The sequence below is a fragment of the Diuraphis noxia genome, unplaced genomic scaffold (genome assembly GCF_037042655.1).
Source record: "Diuraphis noxia isolate RWA-SAM2 unplaced genomic scaffold, SU_Dnox_SAM2 contig0002, whole genome shotgun sequence".
Classification (NCBI taxonomy): domain Eukaryota; kingdom Metazoa; phylum Arthropoda; class Insecta; order Hemiptera; family Aphididae; genus Diuraphis; species Diuraphis noxia.
In genome coordinates this window covers 11,912,778-11,938,250 of record NW_028301712.1, presented here as the reverse complement: position 1 = coordinate 11,938,250, position 25,473 = coordinate 11,912,778, and the positions used below count along the sequence as shown (strand labels likewise).

General features: G+C 27.8%; 1 protein-coding gene across 1 annotated transcript in view; it reads left to right on the top strand.

Annotated features, from left to right (window-relative positions):
- The window catches only part of rk (G-protein coupled receptor rickets), a 92,123-nt gene extending 74,606 nt beyond the window's left edge, over positions 1 to 17,517 (top strand). The window contains exons 7-18 of the mRNA XM_089219386.1: positions 1,115 to 1,186; positions 2,360 to 2,431; positions 6,442 to 6,510; positions 9,287 to 9,430; positions 9,576 to 9,716; positions 9,807 to 9,872; positions 10,492 to 10,635; positions 10,797 to 10,868; positions 10,975 to 11,279; positions 14,340 to 14,516; positions 14,574 to 14,768; positions 14,867 to 17,517. Coding sequence (XP_089075512.1) covers positions 1,115 to 1,186; positions 2,360 to 2,431; positions 6,442 to 6,510; positions 9,287 to 9,430; positions 9,576 to 9,716; positions 9,807 to 9,872; positions 10,492 to 10,635; positions 10,797 to 10,868; positions 10,975 to 11,279; positions 14,340 to 14,516; positions 14,574 to 14,768; positions 14,867 to 16,410 — 3,001 coding nt within the window. The 3' untranslated portion in view covers positions 16,411 to 17,517. The remainder of the gene's footprint in view (positions 1 to 1,114; positions 1,187 to 2,359; positions 2,432 to 6,441; positions 6,511 to 9,286; positions 9,431 to 9,575; positions 9,717 to 9,806; positions 9,873 to 10,491; positions 10,636 to 10,796; positions 10,869 to 10,974; positions 11,280 to 14,339; positions 14,517 to 14,573; positions 14,769 to 14,866) is intronic.
- The last annotated feature ends 7,956 nt before the right edge of the window (positions 17,518 to 25,473 follow it).

The window sequence follows — 25,473 nt, the reverse complement described above, 5'->3', positions numbered from 1 at the left end:
TTAATGTTACGAAAAATTAAATCACTTCTTTTTTTTCTAGTGCATTGTCATCAGATTTTCGTCAAACACTCTCTAGTTTAGCAATTGTATTTAACTTGTATATACAATAATTATATTGTTTGGATCACAGATAATAGACAATAAGACTACACATTTGACGGCGGTGGACCAAGCCACAGTTTTTATCACCCTCGTACTTCTTTTTCTTGAATTTATAGGATTAAGAAATTTGAAACATTGATCAAGCATAAATAGTTTGAGGCAACGTAATATATTGGGCCAATAGTATCAAGCTGTACCTATATCAAGACTTTTAAATGGTACATTTTTGTTACTGCATTGACTTTTGTGCTCACAGATTCACTCATCATCAGAATCATCATAAACATATAAACGTGAAATTCGGCACAACAATTTGTTATTTACCTAGTTTAGATAAAGTCAAAAAATTAAAAAAAATATAAAAATTGAAATGTTCTTCAAAATTAGTGGAGGGAAAATAAGGGAAGAGTATTAAAAATGCATGGAATAATAATTAACTATGGCGACCAAAAAATTAACATTTAATTTAAATTGTTTAACAGTTTTTTTTAATATTAATTATTTAGATATAATACTTATGTAGGTTATAATATGTATAACATGTTTTGATCATTTAAAATTGGTCAGTTTAAAAAAAAAAAAGCAATTACAATAAATAAATACTTGTTTGCTTTTAAAATATGCTTTGTATTTATATAGTTTTGTTAAGTTTTTATCATGGTTTTTCATTAAAAAATTACAAAAAATCAACAACTCAAACCATACTAAAAAATTTTCGAGATAAATAAACGTTTTAAATTGTTTTTAAAGTGTTTTAACATGAATAATTATTCTAATTGAATTATAGTATACTTATGTAAATATAAATACCTATGTTAATTTATATAATAATTCAACCTCTTAGCATGTCCATATTCTATGGACCCCAATATAACCTTCTTCGTCAGGTGGTTACGATTATTATAATAACGGTTTCGATAAATGGATTGTATATTTTGTATATGTGTACCTAATTGATCATATTGCAGATTTGTTTTTATGTTTTTACATTAATTTTAATATTTGCTTACAGAAACTTGGGAAGTAATTCAATTGTAGATATTTCAAATGACTCGTTTTCCTCGTTACCCAATCTGGTCATATTGTAAGTATACATAAATATAATTTTTAAAGGTTAAAAATTTGTTATATATTCATTTTAATAATAATTTATCTAATTTATGCGGGCAATTAATTATAAAATATCAAATTCAAGTAATACATCTTGATAAATAAAATAACATATTACTTATTATTTATTAGCTATTACTATTTTTGATAAAAAAAAATTGATATAAGGACGGGAATCAACTATATAACTCTATATTAAACATGACAGCAACACCATAAAACTTGTATAAGGAACTAAATACAAATAAAACATCCAAGAAGTTTATACATGTTTTATTTTCCCATAAAATACTGATTTTTATATAATAAATATTATTAAAAACTTTGTTTCATAAAATAAATTTAAAATATAATTTTTTTCTTCATTATTTCTTGATATAAAACTATCTTAGTATTTTTAAAAAATATCATTAAAATATAAATATTTTTATTATTATTCATTTTTAATATTAACATTTATCTAAACAGTGTACATTGTAAATTTATTTGAAAAATTAAATGCTAACAATTGTATTGTTGGTATCAATATAATATCATTAATATTGAAACAATTTTTGATTGTATTGATTTATAAATGTTTTATTTTTTGTTTGTATTTATCGTATTGGATTATTAATTTAAACACATAAAATACATATATTTAGTTTTATAACCCTACTTAATAGTGCCTTTTGTTTGTGACATACTTTTAAAAGCTATAAATAAAACAATGTTTACGCTACATTATTTTGAAGTATATTTTTGACCATTTTTAATACAAAGTATTATAAGTTTGCCTATATCGTGATTTAGGGTAAGTTATGATACCTACACATTATATGTTTTTCAAATAATGTATTAATACCCAATAGCATCTACTGTTATGAAAACCATTCATTATATATTATTTTTATCATAAACACGTTTTGTTTGATTAAAATACTATACTACATTTCTATAATGTAAATCGTTTTTAGAAAATGCAATAAACATAAATAATAATATACGGTTTTTAATTTTTAATAAAATAAATACTTTAAACTTATTATGAAGTATTTATTTGCACTCTTCTAAAACCTTTATGTATGATAAATAAAACGTGCTAGATAGGGTATTAATAATTTTTCTGAAAGTTTTCATAAGTTCTTATTGAATTTTATGTTTAAAGGCTACTTAAGAGAAATCAAATCGGCTTCGTGGATGAAACTGCGTTTGAGAGCCTTACTTCTTTGAAAATATTGTGAGTATTAACAATAAATATTTTTGATTTTATATAGTGTTATAGAAAATGTCAAGATTAATTGTATCGCAATTATTATAGTTAATTTAGTATGGCTTTGTATCTATATTTCATTTTTATTGGTATGAGAACACGGACATCTATAGTTTTTATTTTACTTAAAGTGACATTTAATTTTGATTTATTTTTTTAATTAAAATGACATGAGAATATTTTTTAACTTGTATTAAATGCATTAACATTTAATTAATAGAAAATTCTTCGTTTATTTTGATTTTTAAACATAATTTTGTGAATTAAGATGACACATATGACTTTTTAGTTTTTCATCTAAAAATTAGCTTAAAATATATTTAAATTAAAAGCATGATTATGAAACCACTATACGTTTGTATTTACAGCCAGTATAAATCAATTTATAAATGTCTGGTACTGGTAGGTATAATAAACTGATTTACTTTTTTTAATAAAATTAACAACGATTTTGATAATAAATTCTTCAAATTATGTACTTAAACTCCATTCATCTGTATATATTATTTTATTGCCGATTTTTTTTTTTTTTAATTTAAAATATATGTTTAAACTTTTAATTTTGAGAATGGTTTTTTATTGCGTGATGTGTTCGATGCCTAAAAACAATTTAAAAATTAAGACAAATCACATCATAAATAATATTGTATAGGTACTTAAATATAAAGTAATTAATATAAAATAGCAGTTAGGTATTAAATTATCATTTAAATAAGTTATTAATTATAAATTAATCAATAAGAAAATATAGTTTATTTTTGGTAAAATAAGATTATATTTTGAGAAATAAAATTTTCATAGTATCTATCGTATTGTAAGTTATGTGTTGTTTTGCCTAAGTTTTTACATAAATTATTTTTGTATTGTAAAACTTATAATTATTAAACTTAATATTATTTTCAAATAGTATAAACTTTTTATAAATATAATACTCAAATACACACACGGAATCTTTCTACTGAGGTAATTACATTTATAGCTTATACGTATAGTATGTGTAGTTTACAACAATTTATAATTTGAAAAATCTTTAATTGTGCTTAATAACAGCTGGTGTAGTTTTGAAATATATTATAAGTGACTTTTTAAATCTTTAAAGAAAAAGACTAGACATATTTTATATGAAGCACCGGTTACAGCTGTTCCTTCCCAAGGGACTAATTAATATAATTTATTTATTATTTTGCACATTTTAAAGGTCGCTCTCAGATTTTTATTATTACTGCTTTTGTATTTTATTTTTGGAAAAAAGTTAAGACATATTTTTACAAAAAAAAATTTTAATATTTTTACTATAATTACGAGTATTCATTACATATTTATAGAGCTAATTATTCTCAATATTAGTGAATTCAAATTTAATAATAATTCTGATCTTTAATTTCGGAAACATAAAATTACAATTACTCGTAATTTTGCTTTTTATTAACGATAACACAATTTTATGAAATGCTGATAATATTTTGATTTTATTTATGCCAACGTTCCTATTGTGTTGTATATTCTAATAAATTAAATTTATACAATTGATTTGTGGGAGTAAATAGTATAATATACAAAAATTTGCATAATATTTAATACGTTCTCTAGGCACTTATACTATAAATAATATTCGATTTGTTTTGTTAAGACCGTTTTGTACAAATTGTTTATCATTATTTTTATTTTATCTACCAAAAAGCCAGAGGCACTTTGAAATTATTATTGTTTTTATTGTACTGTTAGATAGTGATATCGAGCAGTAAGTCCGGCGACAGTAATGCCGCGATGGCTTCTTTGTTATAGTAGTGACAAAGGTAATGTTAGTGACGGCGGTGGTGGTGGTCAGTTGGCTGGATATTACTTTTTGTGTAGTCTTTGTTAAGTGGGCCAAAATAATTTTGATTTTCCGCTGACTGCTTTCCGGTTCATTTTCCTGGAAAGCCAAATAACGTACAATGCTGGAGTTCTCGGAAGTAGAAAAAAAATGCTAGATACCACCCTCCGGGGATTAATCGTTTCAAATCGTCGACCGGAGTGATAATAAAACCAAACACTCCACTTTTTATTTCATTTGTTTTCATGCGGAGGATAGTAACAAAAAAAACACACAACTCTTACGACAAACCTGCATTGCTGCATTATTATGTATTATTATTGCCAGCGAAAGGCTTAGTGTGAGAGATGTAAAAACATTGTGACAATTTTTAGATGTGTAGGCGCAATTTTAATGGAATCCTGAAATACCCTGTTTTTTTTTCAGTTAGTCATATGGTCAATAGTAGTATAATCTCTTACTCAATAATTAGATAATCAACAATTAATTTACTGTGTAGGTTTTTTTTTTAAAAGACATAATTTTATTAATTTATAATCATATTGTAATAATTTATCAATTGATACTCGAAATTGCTTCTGAGGTGCTATTGGTGGTTTAGTGATACTGTAGGTTAAAATAATAACCTCTAAAACATTGTAATCACTACATTATTTAAATAGTAAATTATATTATGTTATCATATTACAATATGATTGTTGTTAATTTATAAGTAAATACCCATTACCCACTTACAATAGGTGAATAGCTCCATAGAACGTTGATAATAAGACTTTAGTGCAGCATAGGCAATATCTTAAAATTAATCTAAATAATATTAATGAAATCGTATTTATAAAAAGTAATAATATACCTACGTAAAAGTTTCTTCAAGTCCTCGTGAATATTTTTGAATTAAACAAAATAATTATAATTGTTATTCTCTAGTAAAATATATCTATTCTAATTTTCTACAAATTTAAATTTCAAATGTCTGTACTAACAAATTGAGCTTTTAAATTGATAACAATATTTTTTTATTGACAATTATTATTGAAATCCAAAAAAATATTGTGAAAATTGTACTACGTACCAACCGTTTATATATTGCTAATGTACACAATTTTTGAAAATTTCAAATATTTACTAATCTGTTATTAATTTTTGAATTACAACAAAATGAGGAAGTACATTTTGTCAAAAATAGGTTTTATGTAATAAACAATTCTTGATTTACAGGGAGTTTTTTAATGTTTTTCACAGTTATTAAGAAAAATACTGAATCTTTTATTATTTTTATCCATTCAAAGTATCAACTAGATTCATTTTTCTACCAGAAAATACATTATTGAAGTTGAAAATCTCAGCATTTTTACTGCTCCAGAATGTGATGAAAGTGACAAAAAAAAAAAGCTCACTTCATTGTTAAATCAATACATTCATCGCTCTACTCAGAATTTGAAATTTTGGGGATACTGTAAGCCAAATAAATTACTCACATGCGTACGACGTTGAAATGGAAAGCAATTTATTACACAGCAGCATATACTCATAATTACAGTACTTCATCGATGTCAGGGGATTATTACACTTACGAAGCGTATAAATAGATAGAAAAAAAGAACTTTATATCAGCCGTCGTCAATATTTGCCGTCGTTAAATCCGTGTAAAATCGCGAACGTTTCTCATCCATCCTAAAATACACAATATTATTACACAGTATTGTCGACGGAGGACAAGCTTATTTCACGGCGTATTTAACCGAACCGACCGGGTCAATGGGTTGCAATCGTCGTCGGTTGTCTGTCTTTTGGTATAGTTTTTTTTTCTTTCTTTTGATTATTATTTATTTTCGCTCTGGGTCGAAGACCTCTCAGGGAAAACGTCACCAACACCGCCGCCTCCGCCGTCGCCGCCATCGCCGCCATCTCACACTGTACATAATAAATCGGAGGGCGTTTATGATTGTTGTGAGATATTTTATCTCAGTCGTCGTAATATAATAACAATAAAATCGGATTTTACGAGACGAAGGATTATTACGTATATTACTATACATTATTCCCGCCATTTTCTCATTTTTCCGCGTCCGTTTGTGTAATAATAATATGATATGATATAATAACATTATTAAATACAATGCGTATATACCGCATATTAAATCTCGTGTGTGTTTTCCAGGGAACTCGACGACAATCAGTTGGATACAATCCCGGCCGCTCTTGCCAAATTGACATCTCTACAGGAGCTGTAAGATTATTATTATTATTATTAATATTGCAAATATTTTTTTCATAAATAATTTGTATGTAGTATGCTAATATATTATACGTACACTGATATGCACTCGCTCCTTTAACTCATTGAAGTCTGTTACACAGTTTTTGGCAGACGAGTCACAATTATGGTACTCGTTGACTAGGGTTTAGGTTCTAGCACCTCGTTTATATACGAACTCTCCTAACTTTCCAACAACAACACACCCTAGTAGGTAATGTGTTTTTAATTCAGGATTGTCTGTAATTCTTTTTTTTTCATTTTCAACGACATAATATTATTTGGAAACTTTTTCATTTGCAGAAAAAAATATTTATAAAAATAAAAGTATTTGCGCATATTTAAAATTGTACATAATATTATTTGTATATTATACTTCGTAAAAAATGAATAAATAACATAATTTGAATAGAAATTTCGATTTAATTAAAAACTAACTGAACCGTTATGAGTGAAATTCTTTTTTTAACGGAAATTGTTATTTAATAACACAGTTAGAGACTTAGGTCAAATTAAAAAAAAATAAAATATCATAGACCTTATGATTTCTAAGGAATAAGAATAATAGTGAAACTTAAAAATTAAATGAACATGAATAAAGTTTTCTTTGGTTCAGAAATATTTGTTTGTAAAATCGTTATCACTGTAACTCAAAATAATTTAAATATTGTAATGTGTATAAATTAAAACGTAATATATTAACCTAAGAGTTTAATTTTCACTTTGATAGTCATACGTTTTATGTACGATAAATTAAATTAAAATTTATATCGGTATGCTTGAAAGTTAAAATTTATAAAAACGAAACGTAAAAAAAGAAATAAACGAATATAATTTAATACTTATAAAAATTATATTTTTTTGTTTTGAATAGCTTTCGTACAGAATTTTAACGATTTTCATGCTATTTCAAACGATGAAATAATAAAAAAATTTAGGTTTTTACTTAAAAATGAGTGCAAAACTGTTTGAAATACCATTGCTTTATCTTTTTCAACACCTTCAAGGTCCGAAATATTATTTATGATATTACGTGATATATTAAAAAAAAAACAACACCATTTTATGTTAAAGATAATATATTTTTTTTAATTTCTTTTATGCTGCTAAAATATAAAAACTAAAACAAATTATTTACTTCTCAACTTCTGTCGTTATCTTGAATATAAATTAGAACAGGTATCAACAATTAATGATACTACGTACTTAAACTGATTTAACGTCATATTAAGATATATGTGTAAATATATTTTTAATTCGATTGTTAATATGTACCAAAATTAATAACACATCTATGAATGTTTATAAATTCACTATTTGGAATATGTCCAATAGTTTTGGGTATGGCCAACATTAACAAATAATTATTGTTAATCTTTAGGATAAACTTTGAATACGTTCCAAAAAATAATAAATAAACTAATATGAAATGGCTTACGATGTGTTTTATAAGCTTGGTACAATAAAACTATTTTGTATACAGTTTGAATATTTTTAATGACACGGTATTATTAAATGATAAATAATATAATATCAAGTAATAACTTTAAGTAAATAAAAACTATGAATAATATTACGTTATTTCTTTTAAATAAAATAAAATAATTCAAGCTTAAAAAATTTATATTGTAGGTACCTACTGGTTTTAATTAATCTTAATTTAAATGAGATAATTGTGTAACATAACTTAAATTAAGATTATTTCTATTTAAATATAGTTTTGATTAATTGTATTTAGGTTAACATAAGTGATTGATATGTCAAAGTCAAATTTTTCAAAAGGGTCTAAGTACTATAGATATGCATTAAATGTAAATATGTATTTGAGAAAAAATAAATACAAAAAGGTAATAATACAGACATCAAAATGAATACGAATATTAGATACGTATATACTATGTACTGTATATTATATACATATCATATTTATAATGTACATTATACATTATACACATAATATTATACATAATAAACATATTATTTTGTATACATTGTGAAGAAATGTAATGTGTATTAAAAGTAAAGTGGGATAGTGCACTAGAGTCGTAAAGAGATATTATGATATGTAGAATACGATTACAGAAAATAAAAAAATGTGAAAAGAAAATAAGGTCCTCTTAGTAAGTTATAGGACATAATATATAAATAACATAGTTTTATGAAAATTTGAAGAAAAAAAACAGTATTAGGATTTGTTATAGGTTTGTTATGGGTAACATAAAGTCGAGGCATGAATGAATGACATGGTTTTAGTGTGTTGTGCAGTTATCTTAAAATAAAATGCTATATTTCATAATAATGCATAACGCATAATAGATGATATACAGCGTAGGTTAAGTTATCATATAGAGCTTTTGCGTTGGTATATAACATAAAAAGTATATTACTAGAAACAAAAAGGTCCTATCCAATGATTGAGGACGTCTCTCGGAAGACTTATCAAAACATTATTTCAGATCCTCTAGTGAATTTATGGTGGAAATAATACGAGATAGTTCTGCACGGAGTGAAATTCGTATCATAAAATTATTTACAAGACACGTGTTATTTAGAGGTTTCGTAATAAATAAAGCGTATTTTGGTATTATTTAGGTTCGGTCAACCGTAGAGTACTTATCATGATTGGGTATCTAGTTCGTTTTATATAGCTATATACATTACGTATATAATACGACTGATATTACATACCATGCAGTGGTGCTGAGGTATCAACAAAACGATACTTCATTTATTTGGTGGCATATTTCAGGTCGTTGTCTGGCAATAATATTAAGTTCGTGCCCGAAGGCGTGTTGCAGCGATCACAAGGTCTAGCACTGCTCGAACTCAAAGGCAACCCGTTGATCGGCGTACACCCGTATGCTTTCGCTTCCCTGCCAAAATTGAGAAAACTGTGAGTGAATTGCTCTTATAGATTTATCAGATGTTTACGTCTCGATCACATAATTTATTATTGTCTAGACACAGTGCATTCGTGTCAGTAATAATAATGATAAAAATAATTATTAATATCGTTGTCGTTGTTGTCGTTGTTCCAGAGTATTGTCAGAAGCCAGAGAACTCACAGAGTTTCCGAATCTCAACGGGACGTCAGCACTCGAAGTACTCCGAATCGACAGGGCGAGCATCTATTCGATACCCGATACGTTGTGTACGACGTGTCCTAAATTAAAAAGCCTGTACGTGATATTGTAATATTGTGCTTTGCACACTATGTATGAATATTTAGTTGTAATTTATCGTATTTTTGTGCGCGCGTGTTACTCTAGTGACGTCAAATGGAACAGATTATCCAGGATACCAAATCTCAACAAGTGTAAAGACCTCAGAGTGTTGTGAGTAGACTTTTACGTATTTATATTATATTATACCTGAATATACATGATTATGTTTTTGATGTAATAATATAATATAATGTTCTAGTAGCGTACTCAGGAATATAGTTCGGTTAGGGTTCTACATGAATAAATAATTTAAATAATAATTAACAATTTAATTTATATCTATTAAAAATCGACTTTGTTTATTGAAAATGTGATAAATAATATTTTTTTTGTATAATGGAAGTTAGAACCCTAGAACCCTACCTCTGGGTACACCACTGTAATATTCAATTTATATCTTAGTCGATCTATATAGATAGCAACGTGGTTTGAAAATACAAACTCACTTGATTTATTTTTTCATAAATAAACTGTAACATTAGTTATTTTATAATTTGGGTGTTTAACTTACATCTATATTCTATGTACCTATATGCATGTAAACATTAATTACGAACAAAATACAGCGCATCATTTTATAATATTGAAACGAATTATTAATTTACATGTACAATTATACATTGTTTAATATTTAAATTTTAAATTGATTATTCATTTTATATTATAATACATCGCATATCACTGAACACAAATCATAAAGCACAAGATTTATTCGCATTTGATTTTGCAGAGATTTGGCCAATAACCATATAGCTTCATTGGATGGTTCGTTGTTCCGTAACCTCTCTCATCTTCATGATTTGTTACTCAGTCACAACTACATAACCTCGGTACCTAGAGACGCCTTTCATGGATTAGTTCAGCTCAAAGTTTTGTAAGTATGACAATTGCATTACCACTAGATACCGTTGCCACGTTTAATACAGAAACGACTCTATTGTCGTTGCCAGAGAAACAGGGAAATATCAGTGCGACGGATATGGCATTCATAGATGGCGCTCTAACAATAATAATATAATGTTTTTGTTTTTCCAGAGATTTGGAATCGAACAAAATAGACCGTATTGACGACGAAACGTTCTTGTCATTTACCCAACTGGAAGATTTGTACGTATCCGTTGATATATTTTGAAATATTCGTATTGAAAATGTATTGTTATCTAACACAACTATGCCTGAGTTATCAAAAATGAGCATAATAATCCATTTACAGAAACGTGGGAAAAAACGTATTCGAACAATTACCCACCAAAGGCCTGGAGAGACTGTTGCACCTAAAAACGTTTAACAACCCGAACCTGAGACAATTCCCGACACCCGAACATTTTCCCAGAATTCAATCTTTGGTGTTATCATATGCATACCATTGTTGTTCGTTTTTGCCTCTCCAATCTGAAGACGATTCTCCGCCATCTTCCCAGACGAGTCTCCACGAATCCGTCATATTTCCAGCAAATGAAAACGATTTTGACATGACTCTCTGGAATTCCAGCATGTCTGACATATGGCCTCAGTTGCGTTAGTATATAAACATAAATCAGTATTCATTCAAAATATCTGACAAAAAATATTCACAGAAACTAAAAACCGAGGGAAAATATATTTGAAAAAAAAAATCAATGAAATATTATTGTCCACAGCTGAAATAATTTATTTTTATTTTTATATGTTATGTTTTTTTATAATATATAATACATAAACAAATCAGTCTATAATTGGTACCTATTCATTAAATACGAAAAAATCAATGTTTTAAAAATGATTACAGGGATAGCATTAATCAATGCATAATTATTGAGTATCCCTTGCAGATATTGTATTACAACGTAATAATTAACTCATTCTCGCTTACCCGTATCATTCTGGTTTTTTATTTTTCAGTCCGTATTTTATAACTTCATTATTATCTGTTCGAAAATGTAATAATAAAACTTTATCAGGTTCCACACATTTTTTTTGCGACAAGCAGCAAAGGCTGAACATACAATGTTAATACATTATATCTAGTAACTGCTATGGCATTATGCCACGCTACGGACAATTTTTTCCCTCGAATATTGTTCCCCAAGGATTTTTATTATACTGAGCATATTTTTTTACCTGAATATTCTTGCCTAGATTACAGTGGAATCCAATTTTGTATGGGAAAATATTTTTAAATGCTCCACACCATATTAATATTCCAAATACATTAAATTATAATAGTTGTCATAAACCTACACAACAATAATTATAATAATAAATAATAATAATAATAATAAATAATAATAATAATAAATAATATGTAATAATAAATAATTATGTAGGTAAGTACTTGCGTTGGAAATGACACAATAATTTGATTAACATTACCATACAACTGTAAGGAACAATAAAATGTTAACGAATGCATCTGGGTAAGAAAATCCGATATAAGTACTATATAAACGGAAATTCCGAAATAATACTGTATAAATACTGTCGGACAAATACCGATCCGGTTGAAACGAAAAAAAAAACGATGGGGACGTTGATCGATTTCGAAATCTTTTGCCCAGCGTCCTAATTGTAATTTTAGACTTTTGTTTCCCGTCGACTGTGCACATTAAAATCAAATCAACATTTCGTATAACAGTTTATTTTTTATTCAAAGATAGGTTGTTATAGTTGTTTTTCGTCAATATGCTCAATTTTAGTTTTATTTTCATAAACATAGCTTAAGTAAAAATAGTCAGCGATAATTGAAAAAAACTATATTCATTATGAATCCATTGAGTATTTTTTATTTTTTGAAAATATCTATTTTACGCATTCATAGTTTTTAATATAATTTGAATGAGATTTAACTTATAACTAAATAATTTAATATACTTTGTATGTTAATTTAACTTCCTATATAATAGTATTATTATTTTTTAATACGCGAAAACTTTCAAATTTAAGTAATTCAATATCACAATAAAGGCATTGTAATAAATTATCAATCGACGGACACAATAACAATTATTTTCACATCGCTATAATACTTCATTCGATTATTTATAATTTTTTTATCGCAATGTAAGCTAAGATTATTTTAAAATACATCAGTTAAATTATTAATAAATAAACTGATACAAATCCAAAACAATACAATGGCATTGAATTAATTATATTTATTTAATAAAAGAATAAAAAAAATATTAGTGACCATGAGTGACATTGCTAAATTCCTATATTATGGATTCTTTTTCCTATTTTGATAATTACAATCATGTATTATTTGTATGTTACAGAATTTTATATTGTTTTTATTATCAGGAAGCGAGTAAAAAGTATAGTTTTAGCGATTGATGAGTACATGATGTGAAGAACAATTATATTGTCACATGTTTTTTTTTTGTGTTTTTGTGAAATATACTTATATTCTCATAATAAAAATAAAAATAATGTATTTCATCGAGAAATGTAGGATTACAATTATAACTGATATTCATATAAAATCGAATACGTCATGCTAAAAGTATAACAGACATACAAATTTCGTTATCATATTTCGGAATGTTGAAATAATTTATAACCTTCTCTGAAGTTTTAATATCAATATTCAATACGCATAAACTAATTTATATATTTTTGTTTCTTTTAATAATTTTGTAGTAAGAGTGTGTTTGATATAATACAAATTCATAAACACATGATTTTAAAGTAAAAAAAAAGCTTTTTACCTATTATACTTATGTTTTACTGTAACACATCATATTCATAAAATTTAACTTGTATAAATACATAATCTTATTGTCATTTTAATAATTTACACTAAAAATATACTAACTATTGTTTATCGTTTGGGTTCGTAGTGCAAATAACATTGCTGAATTTATCTTTAGAAGAAAATTGTATTCTTCAGATAGGTACTTACAAAACAACACATCATACCTACATCTGCTGGCCACTATAGGTGCCTATATGAACAGATGTAATAACCGTACAGCTATGAACTGCACCTCAACCTAATTTAATCACTGATTTTGAAAAGTCAATGTAAAAAGTAGCCAATGATGAATACTATAATATTTTTTTATATATGTTAACATTAATTTTGTATTATTCATATAGCTTACTTCATCATAATGAAATATATATGTTATAAGTTAGGTAAAAAACGTTCATATAACATTTTTTCTATAAATATAAAAGTTAAAAATTAAGTCTAATTGATGATGTAGTGTGTTTGACATTTGATTTGTGCTACAAAAAATTAAGAAACAAAACGGTAGACTAAAACAAATATTTTAAAATTTAAATAATACAATTGTATACATGGATTTTTTTCAAGTATTGTGAATTCAACTTTTGAAATTATTTCATATTTTATATTTAAAATCGTGTAGGTACTTATTCTTTAACAAACGCACACCATCTGAATATTATATATTGTTGTTATAATAAAAAAGTTATCCACCTCTTTTTAAATAATCGTTCTATTCGATCTATATGATCGTTGTTATTTTTTTTTTAATATCCAGTGAACCGCGAATGACATCTATTTGCAACTATTTATGCATTCATTTTAAAATAAATATAAATTTGTACTTAAAAACTGTCTTTATTTTACAGAAAATTTAAGTAAAAAATTTGGGACGCAAGTCAATGATTTGTGGGATTCATTTGGTTCAGACTTCACATACCCAGGAAATTTGCCATCGTACATGGAAGAATATTTTGAAGAACAACAGTTGGAAGGAAAATCACAGGATGTTATGTCGTCGAAAATCAAATGCTTGCCACTTCCTGGTAAATATTTTAACAATAAGTCGATGACAAGGGAGTTCACTACTATTTTTGATATAGGTCCATTCCTGCCATGCCAAGATCTCTTCGATTGGTGGACATTGAGATGTGGAGTATGGGTTGTGTTCTTATTGGCCATGTTGGGAAATGGGACTGTGGTATTTGTGCTGATATTTGCCAGAAGTAAAATAGATGTGCCAAGGTTTCTTGTATGCAATTTGGCTGCAGCCGATTTCTTCATGGGACTTTATTTAGGTATCATATAAAATGTATTAATTTACCAAAACATTACAGTGCTAGTGTTGACTGTATCAGTTATTATCCAAAATATTAATACGATGACGGTTTTACAGGTATATTGGCTGTTGTTGACGCTGGTACCTTGGGAGAGTTTAAAGTGTATGCGATACCTTGGCAAATGTCTGCTGGTTGCCAGCTGGCTGGTGTTTTGGCAGTGCTCAGCTCCGAACTTTCGGTGTATACACTGGCCGTTATCACACTGGAACGGAACTACGCAATCACGCATGCCATGCATCTAAACAAGCGTCTGTCACTAAAGCATGCATCGTACATAATGCTCTGTGGTTGGATTTTTGCCGGTGGGATGGCCGCGTTGCCCTTATTCGGCGTATCTGACTATCGTAAATATGCCACGTGCTTGCCGTTCGAAACCACCACTGGCACTTGGAGCTTGGTTTATGTAGTCTTCCTGATGTTCATAAACGGTGTAGCATTTTTTATACTCATGGGATGCTACTTGAAAATGTATTGCGCCATCAGAGGCTCTCAAGCCTGGAATTCTAATGACTCGCGAATCGCCAAACGCATGGCATTACTCGTGTTCACCGATTTGTTGTGCTGGGCTCCTATAGCATTTGTATCGCTAACGGCCATTTGTGGGTTTCATCTCGTTTCTTTGGAACAAGCCAAAGTGTTCACAGTGTTTGTGTTGCCGTTGAACTCATGTTGCAATCCGTTCCTGTATGCTATACTGACGAAACAGTTCAAGAAAGACTGCGTGATGATATGCAAAGCCATCGAAGAGTCCAGAGTGACTAGAGGCATTGGCAGGTGTAGACACAGCTCCAACTTTAGCAATAGGCAAACGCCGGCTAACACTAACAGTCTAGTGGACAGGTCATCGCGAGACAATTATCCACATCCTCCGTGCAGCTGCAACGTAAAACTATTGGACGACAAGTCCGTGAAAACAGAGGAGACATTCTACGATTGGCTGAACATGAAATTTAGAAGAATAATGTCGTGTTTGCAGCGAGAGTCTGATTCAAGCAGACAGTACATGAGGAGCGACCGGTACGCTTACCAAATTGCCGAAATACAGCAAAAACAGCATAAGCGAGCGTCATCAATGTCTTCTAGTGAAAATTACAGTTCGTCGAGATCAGATTCATGGAGACAACACCACCATCACCATCATCACCATCATTGTGGTGTACCCTTGAGACTACTTGATCCAAAACAGAGGCGTGCCAGTTCATGGATTGTGACAAGGAAGACATCGCAAGACTCAAATTTGTCGAGTTCGAGAAACGACAGTTCGGGTTCTGCCAACACGGCCAGCACTAGTGTAAGCACGAGGACTTCCAGGTCCAGTGTAGGTTGCAGCGATCACAAACCAAAGCCTCGGCTGACGCGCCAACCAGCTTTGTTAGATGACCCAGAGTTGGTCGTGGGTAGTTCCCCAAATAGATTGAGTGTTCGATTTTTGGCCACTATTCCTTCGGCAGCTGAGACAAGCGTTTACAGAGCAGATACCGAAGACGAAGACGATGAAAACAGAATGGATGATTCGTTAAGGCCAGAAAATTCACCAACAACTACTGCTAGCGAAAGGACTACGCCCCCGGATTCTAAACCATCGTCCCCACATAGCTAAAATGTCACTATATTTTTATGTTTAGTAGTCTTTAGATAATTTCGTATATAAGTTTATAGTCATACCAAGTAAGATTCTGAGACATAGCCATCTCGAACAATTAATATAGTATAAATAATAATAACGTGAAACGTGATAATATCCTCTAAGATATACCTAACTGTTAACGATGTAAAATTTTTATTATTATTACCTGTTACTATCGAATAATAGATTTTCCCAAACACACTTGCGTAAATAACTAAAATATTATATTATACTATTATGACGCATTTTTATGAAAATTTATTACCTACATAATTTAAATCTTTTAAATATCGACGAATAAAAACACCGAGTCTTAACTTATGTTTTTATGATATTAAATTTATAATAAATTATAAGAATACTGTCTTTTAAATCAATTTTTTTTTTTTAATAATTTTTTTTCCCGTATTATGTGGGGAAGTATTCTAAATAGTCTAAACATTTGTAAGTGAGTAGATCATGATTATAACATATTGTTGTTTTAAGCCAAAATTATATTCGGTTTGACGAGCTTTAGTCAATCGGTTTAAGACAATTTATATAATACAAATGAATATAAAAATAACAGCTCGAGCCAAGACAATACTCTATAGAAAATTAACTAAAAAGGCTGTGTTTTAGTACAAGGAATGACGATATAATATATTACGTAGGTTATTATATTGTAATAATATTAATGTTCTTTTTTTTTACTCTAAGTTTGTGTAATATGTATGTTATAAATAAAATATGGTTTTGCGTTAAAAGTATATTTCAAAGCAATTGCACGTGTATGTTAAACACATATTATTTTTGTACAGTAAAAAATAATCTTTTTTGCTGTTTATTATATCCATGAATGTACAATAGTAAAAATATGTAAATGTGAGACAAGAAAAAAATAATTCTGTTGCTACGCTCATAATAGTTATAAATCATTACAAGAAGAGTATAATATACTTTTATAGTGTATCCACTTACAATTGCTTTGTGAGATACTTTCTGACAAAACCGTATGTTCGCCTGTTCCTGATTCGTGTCATTTTTGCCGGTTTTTTGTACATTTTACTATAATATTATGTAATAAATTATTATTCATAATTTTGACATTCTATTTTTAATAAGTGCTCAAAATCAACATATTCAGTGTATCTACAGTTTATTTTATTACTAATTTGATTGGTAGGTAAATAATAAAGTTTGAGTCTCAAGACATAGTAATATAATATTGAAGTCCATTTATTATATTGGAATCAAAGTATGAAACTTACATATACGATTATATATAGAACATCAGACAACACATAAAAAATATGCATTATTTTTGTTTGATGTTATAAATAATGAAATATTAATTTTAATGGTTAGAACAAAAGCAGTGATCTCGATTTGAGTTACATTATATTACTATTGTATGCTTTCAATAGACAATATTGTGCTGGTTTTAGCCGACTTTGGTAGTTAAGATTTTGACTACTAGGGTGTACATGTTGTATCGTTTCAACGTTTCAAGTGTTTAAAAATATTAGATCCTGGACGGAGCAATAACATAATAATATACCATTTCGTATATATTATTATTGATTATAAATACTGATTAAAATAAGAAAATACAATACATTATATTATAATATTATGGACACAAATCAAAATATTGAGATTATTTTATGATATTTCTACAATGAACCTGTTCACATTATTCTACGGTACGTCGATGATTTATTAGTTAACAACAGATAGTATCTAATGGATAATATAATAATAATACACTATTTTACATCCATGATTTATTTTTAGAAAAAAATAGTTTAATCTACCACTTTTCTAGGTAATAGAAAATAAAATTACTAGCAATGCAGAAAATAGGGTGACTGACTATCGTCCCTGGAAATCATTTTTTATATACACTGATTTAATTTTAAATAAAATTAACAAAATATTAACAGAAGACACCTACGTAATAGAGAATTAAAAAAATAATACGTACTCTTCACGTAATTAAGTCAAACGGTTTTCAATGATTATTAGCACTAAGTACCTATTGTATAAGCTTTTTATTCGAATTGTTGCTTTTCTAAAAAATTGGAAACCCTGTTAATTAAATGGTTAATTTTTATTAATTTTTTAACGTTATTTATTTTATTAGCGTTTGGATTTAATGAATTTGTCATGTCTCTACATATATTTTAAAAATGTTATGAAATAATACATTTTAAAGAATTTCTAATAAATTTGCAATTTTAGGAATACAATTTTCTACAAACTAGATACTGTTATGTATTATTAGAATAAAGATATCTTATATTGCTTGAAACTTTATTTATTTTTAAGAATATAACGTTACAAAATGTATATTGACATTGGTTAAATAGTCATTTGTACGGAATTGCTATACAAGTAATTTTAACTTAAAATAGAATAATTAATGTATTTTTTATTCCTGGATCTAGGAAAACTTCATCAATAAAAAGTCCATCTGGTAATTATATTAATAAAGTTTTATTCCTCTTACTTGTAGCACTTAATACTGATCGATTAAAACCATATTGTTTAAATATTTCTAAGAGATTTTTTTGTCCATTCCCACATTTAAAAATCTCTACTCAGTATTAAAAGTTTTTGACCGTTATTTCCAATACCTAGTAAAATTGTAATATTATTTCAAATCTATCAATACCTTTATATAATATTTTAATTAGTTGTATATAAAATTAATATTTTATTCCACGCATAATAAATCACAGTGAATCTGGGTCCCATAATTTTATTATATGTAGGCAGTTTGAGTACCATGTTAGCGCTGTATTACCTTTACCTATGTGTACAATAAATCTATTTTATTTTTTTTAAGTTAAGGGTTTTACGATTCATGTTAATAGACTGTTTTTCTATATAGGTTTTACGGTTGATATGGTTGATAAGTTCGGTTAGGAACACGCGTATGTGTGATGCGGATTTGCACCTAAGAACCAGGGTGGTCATTCATCTGGGAATTAGGAGCACCGGTCTGTGCAAGCACTTAGAACAAGTTTGTGAAGCTAGACACCACACTACACCGCGCGCGTAGTCACTGCTAAATTGTATTATTTTATCCTCTTAAAAAACGGTGACTAATAATTAATAATTAAATAATCAATTATTATTTTGAGCTTTTATATTTTAAAGTACTGTACGGGCCGGTAACGGAACAATTATTGTAGTTCATGACGCCCGGTCACCAAAATACTTCGCGCGTTATATATATATATACTCACACACCGACCGACCCGTGTAAATTGTGTGTAAATAGGTATAGCGACTCAATAGAAGTGGACGGGTTCGCCGAGAAAAATTAAAGAGTGCTAGTGTGTGGTGAGTGTGTAAGTGTGTATTTGTGTGGGTGTGTGGCTAAAACTAATGGTAGATAATAAAAAATGGTAACACGGTTGTTGGTACAAATAAATTGCTGCATAATACACAAATTCAAAATAATACACAATACAAAATAATAAAACACAGCAATCGAAGGTTTTTAAAAAAGTATAATAATACAGCCCTCCTGGCACAACAGGTAAAAATAATGATATAAAATGTAATAAATAGTTGCCTGACTGGCACTATCAGCCCATATAAAAAATGGCTCTTCTGGCCCAACAAAGAAATTATAATATAGGATGCTGCTATATGAGTTCGTATAAATTAATAAATATAAATATAATATATATAAAGGCTCGACCCTTATAGCCAAACGACAAAGGTATAATGTATAAATTATACGCGGTCCTTCTGGCACGACAAATATAATAATATTTTTGCGCTTGGACAACTTATAATACAATACAATGTCACGGCGGCCATGTTAATATAGTCGGCACAGGCGAGTCGGCGGCGGTCGATAACGCGTTAACTCAATCTACATAATATTATAAATAATTCACAACAACGAAATAATTAATACAAAAATAAACAATATAATAATAAAATTAATAACTTAGATGTGCTGTGCCTATGTATGTCAGTCGGTGGTTATGCATACAGCGCTATTGTCAGCTGTCGCGGCGGCGACAAGTACCGAGCCAGTTAAGTCCTAGTCATTGTACCTTAAACTCTATTAATTGATCAGTAGATACGCTACGATTATCACTAAATCATTGAAACACGATATACATATTAACGAATTTAGTCACTTGAATCTTGGCAATGAATGTAATATAAATAGGTTAGCTGTTTATTTCAATACTAATACACAATTCGGATGGTAACTGTAATTTAAAAAAGAGTAGTAAACATATAATACAGTGAATAAATAGTATTTGGTAAGTTAATATTCATTAAATACATAATGTGCACGTGTTTTAATTTTATATTTGCATATTATTTAAAATGAGAAAAATATTGTCTGTTGACAAACATTTATTTTCATCAGAGTTTGAGGGGAGGACAAACAAATAGCTACAGGGTGCTAATATTAGGTTCAGTGGTGTAAAAATGAAAACAAATCTAATTTTCAAAATGGTGATATTGAAACGGTTAACCAGTCGAACGTTTGCTGTAGCTGACAGTGAAAATGACTTCTGTTGTATCATAGATTTTTTTCTTTAGCGAGACAGTGACAAAAAATGCTTCATTAACTGTAAATAAATTATATATAATATAAATAATTAGGAAAACAAATAATAATATACCTACAAACAATAAAAAATATAATTGGAAAACATGGAACATACATTTGATAGCGGGTTTACATTTTTTTAGCTTCAGCGCCGTATCTATAAGGAAGGAGGTTCAAGCGCCTCTCTCAAAATGTCTTCAATATTTTATAAATGTTGTTTAAAATAACTACTTTTAATACCAACATAAATATTTTCAGTCAAAAATTATTTAAACTCTAATTAAATTAAATATTAGCTATTTTCACATTATTACTGTTTTGTATCATAATATATTATTAAAATATTTTCATAACATCTAACTAATCATAGATTATTTGTTATTAATGGACAAAGACCACTATTGATGCCAGTTGATTACCATATTAACGACAGTAAGATTAAAGTTGACCTGCTGTCGTGGTCGTTAGCATAGTTGCCAAATGCTGCTGTAGTATCATTAAAATTTTATGAACTTGGATTTTTTAAAGTATTAATTTCTTATTATACGTAATTGCTACATAAATGATTTCTACAGCAACTCTCGAATAAATTGTTTAGACATTGAAACTCGTTGAGACATTTTTACAGAACAGGATAAGAAAGACTAACTGGGGGTAAGCTCTATTAAGCTTCAATACAAATGTTACATTTAAGAAGTTTTAAACCAGTTTGCTCTTCAAAAATATAGAAAATATTATTATTATTAGTTTGCAATATAATAATATTGTATTTATGAATTTTTATTTTAGATTCTGAACGGAGTGATGAATGTATTGATTTTACAATGATGTGTGTGTTTTAGATTCTGAGCGGAGCGATGAATGTATTGATTTTACCATGATGTGTGTGTTTTTTTTGTGTCTGTCATCACGATTTGGGGCAGTAAAAGTGCTTCGATTTTTGAATTCAGTACCTCGTTCGATCAGAAAGTGAATCTAGTTGGTACTTTGGGGGGGGGGGGGGGGGGGGTGTCAAAAGTGAAAAATTCTTAATACTTTTCTAAATAATTGAGAAAAACAAACTAAAAATTAAGGGAAAAACGGGAAATTTTACGCACACTCATTTTTCGACAAAATCGATTTTGGTTTTTGATGTAATTTACCATAGATACATGAAATTTTCATCGAATGTTTATATAAGTATATTCTATCCACCATGCAATTTTCGACTTAAGTTGAACTATTGATAGGCATTTGAAATTTTCGATCATTATTAGTTTTTTTTAAATTAATATTGATAAAAATTTATTTGTTAGGCAGAAAAGCTTGAAAATTTAATACAAGGCTCTTAACATATTGTTACAATAGCAGTTGAAAAATAAAATAAATTCATAGTCACAATTCATATTTTTAAGCATTTAAAGTTTGAATTTTGACAAAATACGTAAAAATCACGAAAATTCACAAATTATTTTAAGCTAGAAATTCATAAAAAATTTCCTTTTATCGCAAATAAAAATTCCACCGGAAATTCAAATTAAATTTTCATGAGCATTTGAAATTTAAATTTTTACAACATTGGATTTTCACTTTAAGCGATTTTCTTATTTTGGTGTAACACTAAAACAAATGACCGCAGATACTTGAAATTTTGACTGAATGTTTATATAGGCATTTTATATATTTGATAAAATTTTCAAAATATTTAGATTTATTTTGAGCTGTTTACTGACATTTTAATTTTTCAACTTTTTTAGGTTTTTTTTCTATAAATATTGATAAAAATTATTTGTTCGGTAGAAAAGCTTGAAAATTTAATCCAAGGCTTCTAACACATTGTTACAATAGCAGTTAAAAAATATTAAAAATACGTAGGCACGAATTTTTTTTATAAGCATTTTAAGTTCAAATTTTGACTAACTACGTAAAAATTACGGCAATGTTCAAATTATCTTAGATAGAAATTCATATAAGTTTTTCTTTTTAATTCTAAGATTTGAAAATTTAATACAAGGCTCTTAACATACTGTTACAATAGCAGTTGAAAAATAAAATAAATTCATAGTCACAATTTTTTTTTATAAGCATTCAAAGTTTGAATTTTGACAATATATGTAAAAATCATGAAAATCACGAAAATTCGCAAATTATTTCAAACTAGAAATTCATAAAAAATTTTCTTTTTAAATCTAAGATTTGAAAATTTTTAATAATCTATAATATATCCTAGACAGATAATCCGTCTTCGCTCAGAATCGTTTTTCGTATTCAATGATATAATATCATTGGATTCAAATTTAATTCCATCCATTACAGTACCCCCACTTGTAACCTACTGTACAGCAGAGCAACATCCACGACTTACCCGCCTTTTTTTTTTTTTTTGTGTCTGTACACTGTACAGCATAACTAGTTGAAACTGCTTCAATTTCAAACTTGGGAGATGGTTTCTGATGTAAAAGTGAATATCCTTGGTGCATTATAAAGGTCAAAAGTAAACATTTTCCAACAGTTTTCAAAAAAATCGATTTTTTTATATGGTTGTAATTCAAAAACTAATCACTGTAAATACTTTAAATTTTCACCAAATGTTTATGTTAATGATATCTATGTATAGTTTATTTGAAGTGTCGGTAAAAAAATGTTGGATGACCAAAAAAACTTGAAAATTTAATACAAGGTTCGTTATGAGCTGTTCTCATTGTAGCTAAAAGAAATTAAAATTCATTAGTCACATTTTTTTTTATAAGTGTTTATAGTTCAAATTTTTACGAAATCTGTCAAAAACGCGAAAATTTGCAAGTAATTTTGAAGTTGAAAAATCATAAACATTTTTGTGTTTATAATTAAGGGTTAAAAATACAACATTAAGTTTTCCTTCAATAGCAGCTATAGAGAAAACTCGAAGCATCATTATAGGAAAAATTTTAAGTTCGTTTGAATTTTAAATTTTTACGAAATAGCGTAACAATAACGATTTATCCTCAAACGATTTTAAACATGTGTTATTATTCAAAAAGTATAATAAGTCGTAGATACTTGAAAATTTTACCAGTTATTTAGATTGGCATTTGCTTTACATGATTTAATTTTCAAAATATTTTGACTTTTTTGAGATGTTTATGGACAACTGAAATTTTCAATTTATCTGAAAATTTTTTTTTGAAGTGTCGATTAAATTTTTCGGCCTTATCAAAATACTTGAAATTTAATACGAAGTTCCTCATAAGTTATTCGTATAGTGATTAAAAAATTATAAGAATACATGGGCACAAATTTTTTTTTATTATTATTTGAAGTTCAAATATTACAAAATTTCGTCAAATCTATGAATATTTGCAAATTATTTTGTAGTTCAAAATTCATACAATTGTTTGTATTTATATTTAAGGTTAAAAAATGCAACACTAAGTTTACCGTAAGTTTTGCTTCAAACAGCTAGAGAGAAAATTTGAAGCGTCATTATAGGAAAAATGTTTTGAGCGTTTGAGTTTTAAATTTTTATGAAATCGCGTAATGATAAAGATTTATCGTCAAACCATGTATAATATGTATCTCTATGATAATATAAGGTATTATGAAATATGATAACTACATGCAATGTTTTTGAAAAAATTGATTAACCATGCCTTATGCAAAATGCGTCTTAATTGAAAAATAAAATATTTGTTTCAAAATAGAATATATGACAATATTTAAATATAATATATCCTAGACTGACAAATCATCTCTGTTCAGAATCGTTTTTCGTAAACAATGATAACTATCATTGCATTCAAATTTAACCTACCCTAGTCCACCCCACCCCTAATGTACAGCAAAGCGACATACACTTACCCGCTTTTTTTATAATACGAATTATGGTGTACATTTATTTTCGCATAGTAAATGTAAGTTTGTGTAACATGTATGAGTTATTTTAACATTTATACAGACAACTGATATGTTAATTTCAAAGATAAAAACATCTTACAAATATTATATTATGTCAAAATTAATACCATTTTATGAATATGAAAAATTATTGTAAATTAACCATTACAAATACTAATTTTTAATTTTTTTATATAATCCATTTTGTGGCCGAGATTAGTTGAATGAAACAACTAAGTTTACAAATTTAAATAAAATATTAAGTTCAACTGAATCGATACATTCAAAACAAAAATTCATTTTGGTTTTTCATAGATAATTAAAATTTAAAACAAATTAAATTGTCGTGTTGTTATATATTTTAGAGCAATATATTTGAATAATGGAAGAAGTCAAAATACAATAAATCTTTTGAATTGAATTCGTGATTTAAACAGAACTAATTAAAATATTATTTAACAGTTTCGTATATTTGAAATATGACAATTTTATTATTAATGAAATAACCTTCAACAAACTTTAGTACCGAGTAAAGATTTTTAAGCGTACAAATGAACATACAAATGAACAGTTTATAGTGAAGTGACAATATAACGTTTTTTTTTTATTTGTGA